Raw genomic sequence first — 9,022 nt, 5'->3', positions numbered from 1 at the left:
TCCAGGTCCGGAACAGTGTCTCAACTGGCCAGGCGGTGGCAGTGGAGCTGCTTCTGACCCTGCAGCTGGTGCTCTGTGTCTTCGCTTCCACCGACAGCCGTCAGACATCAGGCTCCCCGGCCACCATGATTGGGATCTCTGTGGCACTGGGCCACCTCATTGGGGTAAGGAGCAGAGGGGACACCGTGCACATGCACACACCGGGTCCGTCCCCGGGGAAACTGTGGAGCCCTGAAGGCCAGGCAGTGTCCCTCCCTGAGCCCCTCGTGTCTTGGAGCCAAAGTGGTACCCCCTGCACTCTAGGCCCAGGATATGGCACTACAGAGGCCGTGGCTGGGGCTAAGGCTCTGAGCCAGGACTGAGAAATGGTCCCCTCTCAGGCCTGCCTTAAACCTTCTCCCACCCTGACCCTGCACTTTCTCCCCAGATCCACTTCACTGGCTGCTCCATGAATCCAGCCCGCTCCTTCGGCCCTGCCGTCATCATTGGGAAGTTCACAGTCCACTGGGTGAGCCCCTCTGCTGGCAGCCCTGGGGAGGGAAGGGAGCCCGAGTTGCCTGTAGACGGTGGGTTTCACTCTCAGCTTCCCTAAGCTCGGAAGGCCAGGGTGAATGTCTTGGCTGAGACTTCCTTTCTTTTCGGCTTCAGTTGCCCAGGATGCCCAGTGGACTGGCAAGAAATGGGCCAGGGCAGGAGCTGCAGCCTTGGCCCAGACTTTTAAGTCCTGGCTGTTTCCTTATTCACTTTCTCCAGCTGGACCAATTTTCAAACTTGGATAAAGAAAAAGACAAACAGAAATAGACACACACACCAGCAGAGACAGAAACAGCAATAGCCAGGACTCCTGGCTAAAACGGGGGAAGTGAGAGGAAAGAGGCGGGGGTGGGTGAGGAGACTGGCCCCAGGCCCCAGCCTCGGCTGCAGAGCCTGGGCTCAGCCCCAGGGAGGGCAGGGAGAGCAAGGGGCAAGGTCCCCTTACCTTGTGGGCTTGGGAAACACGACTCGTGGTTCTCAAATTTAGCACCTTACAGACAGTTGAGGGAGACCTGGGAGATCAAGTCGGCACTGGGGAAGCAGGCAGCGGTCCCAGAGCCACCCTGTGGTCCTGATAGCTCCTGGGTGGGGTGACGACATCCTTCTCCTCAGGTCTTCTGGGTGGGGCCCCTGATGGGAGCCCTCCTGGCCTCACTGATCTACAACTTCGTCCTGTTCCCCGACACCAAGACCCTGGCGCAGCGGCTGGCTATCCTCACAGGCACCGTAGAGGTGGGGACAGGGGCAGGGGCAGGGGCAGGGGCGGAGCCCCCGAAGAAGGAATCCCAGCTGGGTTCGGGAGCTGTGGAGATGGAGAGTGTGTGAAACAGCCTAGGCCTGGCCGCGCCCTTGGGCTTCCTGCCTTGCAGGACCTGCCTGGAGGTTCTCCCTGGGGGTAGCGGGAGGGGGAGGCTTGACCTTTTGTCCTGACCAGGTGGGCTGGAGGGGACAAGCCCTATCCCTGGCATTACGTTTCTAGGTAGAATCTGGGAGTGAATTTGTCCCATTCCCTCTCTGTAGGGCTTCCCCACCTCTCAGTGGGACAGAGCAGAGGAAGGCAGGGGATTTAGGATCGCCCTCCCATGCTCTCACCCACTGGACCCCGTAGGAGTCCTGACACCCAGATGCCCAAGTCTTGGGGGAGAAACGAATGGGAGCCCAGACAGCCACTCTGCTTAGACATGGGAGCTATAGGGACCTCAGGAAGCCCCAGCTTCTTACCCACCCAGGAAACGCTTGGTCCAGAGAGGACAGGCTGTCTGGAGGAATCAGGCCCTGGGACAGCCTCTGAGCTCCTGGGGGGGTTTCTCTGACCTTGGGTGTGGTTTTGGGGGGTATATTTCCTCCTTCAGACTGGGGGCTTCCTGAGGACAGAGACTGCTCTACCAATAGATCTTTGTTTGTTTTGAGACAGAATCTTGATCTGTTACCCAGGCTGGAGTGCAGTGGCATGATCTCGGCTCACTGCAACCTCTATCTCCTGGGTTCAAGGGATTCTCCTGCCTCAGCCTCTCAAGTAGCTGGGATTACAGGCGCCTGCCACCACACCCAGCTAATTTTTTGTATTTTTAGTAGAGATGGGGTTTCACCATATTGGTCAGGGTGGTCTCAAACTCCTGACCTGAGGCGATCTGCCCACCTCGGCCTCCCAAAGTGCTGGGATTACAGGCGTGAGCCACCGCGCCCGGCCTCTCCCAATAGGTCTTTATTCCTCAATCCTCCAAATGCTCTGGAGAGGCCCCCACCCTTGAGAAGAACTGACACAGAGAAGAACATTTTCTCTGGCTCATAGAGGGGTGGGATAGAGGAAGGGAGGTTTGAGCCAGACAGGCCTTTCCCAGGGAAGCCTCCTCCCAGGTGCTTGCCCCAGCTCCCACCCCACAGCCCACTCTCAGGCAGGAACAATCCTCAGAGGGGAAGTGCCCATCTAGCCATTGACTCATGACCTGGGTCAAAGAAGCAGTCTCCAGGCTCTCTGTCAGCATTACAGGATCCCCAAAAAGGTGTTGAATAAGCCCTAAGGGTAGTAGGAACCCAGGAGGGACCCAGGAAACTAAGATTTGAGATTCAGTGCCTCTGAAAGACTACCAAAATCTAAATTGGTTTAATAGTTAAAGGCTGCTGTAGATTTATTCTGCCCACAACTTGGGGGTCCTATCTGGATCTTGGCTTCTCCAGCTGTAAAATGGACACACAGTCCTCCTCCAGGGACTGCTGTGAAATCAAGAAATTGGAAAATACTTTCAGAAGTTAAAATGCTAGAAAAACAACCCCAATAAATGATGATTATTGTTGCTGTTACTGTAATTATTGGGTATGAAGACAGTTGCTGTTGGTAATGAGAGGGAGGAGGGGAAAAGAGAGAGACAAAGATGATTGAGAGGGAGGGAAGAGAGACTGGGTTTTCTCTCACATCATTGGATCTACTTAACCAGGGACCCTGTGTCCTCTTCTCCTGGGTCTGCTGACCTTGAGGCTTTGTGGGTGTGAGGGGCTGTGGGAGGGCCCTGGAATGAAGAGGCGAACCAATAAAATCAGTTCTTCTCATCTCTATGACGCTCATCACCATGGTACCCTAAGATGTAGCAGCCAAATTCATATAAAAGATGGGTCCTGGCGGCCAGGCACGGTGGCTCACGCCTGTAATCCCAGCACTTTGGGAGGCTGAGGCGGGCAGATCACGAGGTCAGGAGATCGAGACCATCCTGGCCAACATGGTGAAACCCTGTCCCTACTAAAATATAAAAAATTAGCCGGGCGTGGTGGCGCGTGATTGTAGTCCCAGCTACTTGGGAGGCTGAGGCAGGGGAATCACTTGAACCCGGAAGGTAGAGGTTTCAGTGAGCCAAGATCACGCCACTGCACTCCAGCCTGGTGACAGAGCAAGACTCTGTCTCAAAAAAAAAAAAAGAAAAACAAACAAAAAAAAGATGGGTCCTGGCCTGGTGCGGTGGCTCCCACCTGTAATCCTAACACTTTGGGAGGCCAAAGTGGGAGGATCGCTTGACGCCAGGAGTTCGAGACCAGCCTGGACAACATGGCAAAACCCTGCCTCTACAAAAAATTAAAAACTTAGCCAGGCATGATGGCTCAAACCTGTAATCACCAACATGTTGGGTGGCCCAAGCAGGAGGATTGCTTGAGGCCAGGAGTTTGAGACCATCCTGGACAGCATAGTGAAACTTCATCTCTATTATTTAAAATGAAAAATTAATTAAATTAAAATACAAACAAAAGATAGATCCTTTTTAATGATGTCTCCTGAGGGACTGGGGATGGGGGAAAGGCTGCCCAAGTCTTCCAAGGGCAGCGTGGCAGGCCCAGCCTGTGACCAGTGCAGTAGCTGAATCCCTGGTGCTCATAGCCCCAGTAGCTGTGCTCAGCGTTCTGTAATATCAGCGCAGATACTACTCACATCTCTCCAAGCTGGGCCCCACTCATCCATCTTCACAATCTCTCAGAGTCCAAGGCTGCCTGTGTCCTTTTATGAGCAGGGAGAGCTGGGTGTCTGTATGTATGCATGTATGAGAGCATATGTGTAAACAGAGGACATGATTGATTTGCTCAAGGTCACCCGGTTCAGGAGCACGAACACTTAAGGTCTCCCCAGCTCCCAGTTGAGAATTTTCCAAAATAGAGCTCCTGGGGGGTTCATACAAGCTGCAGCCCCAGGAAGGAAGGAAACAGGAACTAGAGGATTGAAGGGGATGGGGGCGTGGAGCTCCTACGGTAGGCTCTTAAGCTCCTTGACAAATGATCACTGCTTTTTGTCCCCAGAGCCAAGCACACACTGGGTGCTCAATATAAGTTTGATGAATGAATAAGGCTGGGCAGTTGGGGAGGATGGGAGGCAGTAATAGATCAAGAGGAGAAAATTTCAGGAGTTACAGCTCCAAATAAGCCAGTATGACAGCAGCTGAGAAGCCTATGCTTCCAGGCAGGGGCTGGGGAGAGGGTGCATCGCCAGATATTTGCTGTTCCACCCACAATTTCAGAGCAGGCTTCACAACGTCTGTCCCAGGAACTTACAGGCCAAAATATGAGGGGTTGCCTGAAGAGAAAGCTGAGGGGCTATTTTCACTAACAGTTCTTCAAAGCAGTTCTGTCAGGACAGAGCAGGAGGAAATAAGGTTCCTGAGAAGTGGGGAATTAGGTTAGCCTCTGAAGAGCATCCAAGGTTAGACGTGGAAATAAGTAACCAAAGGTTCGCTTCCCCTCCTCTGGAGCCCTTTAATAGGACAGCAGGCCATCTGTTTGGATGAGGGAAGGGCTGGCCTTTGGAGAGCTGAATCTCAGTAGCTCCAGCTGGGGGAAGCAGGCTTCACTGCCATAGCCCCTGGGCCTGGGTGGGGGCAGGGGACATGGGGAGGACAGAGACCCAACCAGGCCCGCCCTTGATGTGCATTCCCTTCCTCCTGTTTGTCAGGGAAGTTTTTAATTAATGGTGTGTAATCTGATCTGACCCTTCTCCCTGCTGAGCACTGCCTTCAATCAGTGGAGCCATCTGCAATTGCAATTCATAATTCTCCCCAAAGGGAGGGGGACTCGGGCCGGGTGCCTTGGTGATTAATACAATTAGCCTTTTATGTTGATGATTGTCTTAGCAGGAGCAGATGATGCTGTGCTGGGAGCCTGGGCGGTCGCGTCCCGATTGGCTGGCAGGAAGCCCCTCTCCGCTTCCCACCCCCCACTGTTCATCTTCAACCTACTACCTCCAGGTATAAAGAGGACAGGCCTCATCTGGGGCCATACTGTGCAAGGGGGAAAAGGCCAGGAAGGGGTCGGGCTCTGAGCCACATTTGGTCTCCTAGGACTGAAGGAAGAGTAGAGTCACACCATGATCTGGGCGCTTTTACATTCCAAAGAAAATCGCTTTCACCTAAAGGATTGTGCGGACCAAAGTTAAAAAAAAAAAAAAAAACTACATAAACATAGATCAGGAGTTGACAGAGTTTAAATACAGGCTCAGGCACTTAGCAGCTGTGTGAACTTGGGCAAGTTACTTAAGGATCCTGAGCCTCACTTTCCTCATCTGGAGGATGGAGTACAGTCAAAAGGGCGCTAGAAGAACTACATGAGATGTGTGTGTGTTTCACACCATGCCTGACAGGCAGTCAGATCTCAATCAGTGGTAGCTATTTTTACCACCATCATGATCGCGGTAGATTGCATTCTGTCTACCATAAGTTCAGCTACTTCCCCTGCAGTTTCTAATGAGGCCTGGGCTATTACTAAAGAAGGGATCACATCCTTCCCATACCCCAGGCTTAGCTTGAGCTGAGGGGGGACGGGGGGAGAGAGTTTATGAGTGTATTTGGGGGAAAGGGGGAATCACAGAAGAGGAGTCAAGAATTAAAACATAAGAATTAAACACAAGAAAGAGGCCGGGCTCTGTGGTTCACACCTGTAATCCCAGCACTTTGGGAGGCCAAAGCAGGTGGATCACTTGAGGTCAGGAGTTTGAGACCAGCCTGGCCAACAAGGTGAAACTCCATCTCTACTAAAAATACAAAAATTAACCAGGCGTGGTGGCACATGCCTGTAATCCCAGCTACATGGGAGGCCAAGGCAGGAGAATTGTCTGAACCTTGGAGGCAGAGGTTGCCCTGAGCCGAGATCACGCCACTGCACTCCAGCCTGGGCGACAGAGCAAGACTCAGTCTCAAAAGAAAAAAAGAGAGCGAGAAATAAGGGCCTTCTCATAACGGAGAAGTGGAGCACTGAAGTGATCACACTGGGAGAGTTGGGAGACTCCAGGAATGGAGGTAAGAAGTCTGGGTGGGGTGGAAAAGAGGTGAAAAAAAGCAGAGCTTTGAAGATTAGGAATTTCACATGAAAGCTAAGTAAACAAAAAGGGAGCTGACATCAGAGCTGAGAGTTAAAGGGGTAACACAGACCAAAATCACTGTGATCGATAATGAGGTCAAGGGATCTGAAACAAGCAGATCTGGGTTTTGATGGGAGACTCCACCAGGTCAGGGGAGGGGATCAGCTAAGTTTCTCTGGCCCCACAGTGCTGTTTTCTGTGACCCGGAGCAACCCCAGGGAGTGCCGCGAGAAGAGAGATCGATGCTTGATACTAAGAGGGATTTTAACTGACAGCTTAGTGCCAGGCCCTCTGAATGTCAGAGAGGAAGATGGGGAGGGAAGGAGGGAGGGAAGAAGTTAAGGGCTAATCAAGATGAAGCATCCGGCCAAGCTGTGACCTCTCTGGGCAGCTGTGGCAGGGGGTCAGCATAGCCAAGATCCGTAATCACTTCTCAGGGAGCAGCAGCTACACTACAGCGCAGTCACGTATTTAGCAAAAGCTGGGGAGGCAAGGCATGGTTAGTGAATGGGGTTTATGGGAGTGGGGAGTCCAATAGCACTAATTAATAGGCTGCAGTTAATTAGCAGAAAAGGGGGAAGTGAAAAACAATGTTTCAGAGCTCTGATTGAAACCCATAAAGGGGCAGCTATTGCCAGAGCTGCAGGTGGAGGAGGCCAGAGACAAAGGCAGGGACAAATAACTCCCGCTCCACCCCCATGGACACATGAAACAAGCTCCAGCCAGGCCAGCGTGTGGCAGGCCAGGTCTCACTAACGCAGGCCTCCATAACAACTGTTTCAGTACTCACTGAGTGGTTAAGTTAAATATTAAAAGCTAAGAGAGCCAGTGCCCTTATACAAAGGCTGGAATATAACAAACGGCCACCAGGAGTTTTGCCTAGGTTGCTAGGAACGGTGGCTCACGCCTGTAATCCCAACACTTTGGGAGGCTGAGGCAGGCGGATCACGAGGTCAGGAGATCGAGACCATCCCAGCTAACACGGTGAAACCCCATCTCTACTAAAAATACAAAAAATTAGCCAGGCATGGTGGCAAGCGCCTGTAATCCCAGTTACTTGGGAGTCTGAGGCAGGAGAATCGTTTGAACCCGGGAGGCAGAGGTTGTGGTGAGCACCATTGCACTCCAGCCTGGGCAAAAAGAGCAAAAGCCTGTCTCAAAAAAAAAAAAAAAAAAAAAAGAGTTTTGCCTAGGCCTTTCCTAGACCTTAAAGCATGACAAAATAACGAAAGAATTATTAACAGGACCTGTTTAGGATTAAACAAGTTTATTGGGGGTCTGAAGGAACTCCCCAAACCTCCATGATTTAGCAGGAGACAAGGGTAATCACCCCATCACCTGGACCCATTTAAATTAAGTAAATTTACTGAGGTTCCAGAGGAAGGTCTTCAGGCCTCAGATCTTAGTTATAGATTAAAAGAAGTTATGTCTTTAGATGAATGCACACTTACACACAGACATCTAGCTTGGAAGGTATGTAAGCTCTGGAAAACTTTGTAATTTTGAGTTGGTGTGGTGATAATTTCCAGGCCTTCTCCCTGTAACCAGTTACAGAAATGAAAACTCCCTTCTTTCCCAGTCCACCTGTGTCTCATTATTGGGCCACGAAAATAAGCATCCTGACCCTGGGTTTGATCCGGGAACAAGGGTCCAGCCTGTGGTGAGGGAAGAGGCCAGGACAGCAGTCAGGGGCGTCTGGTTCTGGAGCAGCAGGCTGGAGGGGCTTTCTCTGGAAATACGCTCTGTCCCTCCCTAACTGCCTGGCACAGCCCGAGTTCCAGCTCTCATGTCAGGACCTTAAGGCTCTGTGAGCTCCCCCAGCACTGAACACGTGACTTCATAATTATTTGAACATCTGCCTCTAACAGGAATATCTCCTTAAACAAAATGATATTTTTAGTCTACTTCTAATTTCAGGGCAATATGTTCCTTATCTTTACTATCTGTCCTATGAGACAGGCTTCCTTTTTTTGTAGGTCCCCAAATCATGGCCTTTCATTTTCAAAAGAGGAAAGAACTTCCTCTGATATTCTTGATGAGTGAGGTGGTCAAAAGATTGCAACACACACTCCCAAAACCCAGCCCAAACAGAATGTCTAAAACCTCTCATCTCTCATGTGTTAAAGCAGCCTGGTGTCCACCAGGATGTACTGTTATTTTGGTCAGCTCATCACTGATTCACAGTGGCTTTCCCCTAACGGCTCTGGGGTCATGACTGGGTCCAATCTTGATCCTGCCCCACACATTGCTTGTCTGCTTCTTCATGCTATGTGTCTTGGACTGAGCCTTGGTTTCTCTGCTTTTCCTATACTGTAGCTACCTTTCAGACAAGGGGAACTTCCTGTTTTAATCTCTCTTTGACCACAGCAAAGTCGCTGTTTTCTTGGCCTGCACAGCTGGTCCATCCAACAGCCTATCTCACATGAATAGCTAACACTTCCAACCCAAATAGCATTGATTACAAGATGCACTACTATTTTATGAGCTACTGAGGAACATTGCATTATATTAGTAAGATGCCATTGATTATAAGATGTCCCAATTCTCAGAGATATTAACAATATTTTCCAAAGTGCATCTTTTCAATCAATGAAATGATAATTTTTCTTTTTTTTTTTTTTTTGAGATGGCTTTCACTCTTGTTGCCGAGGCTGGAGTGCA

At 50.8% G+C, this 9,022-nt stretch overlaps 1 protein-coding gene across 2 annotated transcripts in view; it reads left to right on the top strand.

The window, feature by feature from the left end:
• Positions 1-9,022, top strand: part of AQP6 (aquaporin 6) — a 43,599-nt gene that overhangs the window by 1,765 nt on the left and 32,812 nt on the right. Inside the window, exons 2-4 of one of the 2 annotated variants that reach the window (XM_034935911.3) lie at positions 6-164; positions 428-508; positions 5,139-5,252. In XM_034935911.3, the coding sequence (XP_034791802.1) occupies positions 6-164; positions 428-508; positions 5,139-5,252 (354 nt within the window). Of the gene's footprint in view, positions 1-5; positions 165-427; positions 509-1,146; positions 2,829-5,138; positions 5,253-9,022 lie in introns of those variants that run through there. The other variant, XM_008951192.4, reaches the window with a different exon arrangement.

Source organism: Pan paniscus, chromosome 10, assembly GCF_029289425.2.
Source record: "Pan paniscus chromosome 10, NHGRI_mPanPan1-v2.0_pri, whole genome shotgun sequence".
NCBI classification, from domain to species: domain Eukaryota; kingdom Metazoa; phylum Chordata; class Mammalia; order Primates; family Hominidae; genus Pan; species Pan paniscus.
This window is presented reverse-complemented; position numbering and strand designations above follow the sequence as displayed.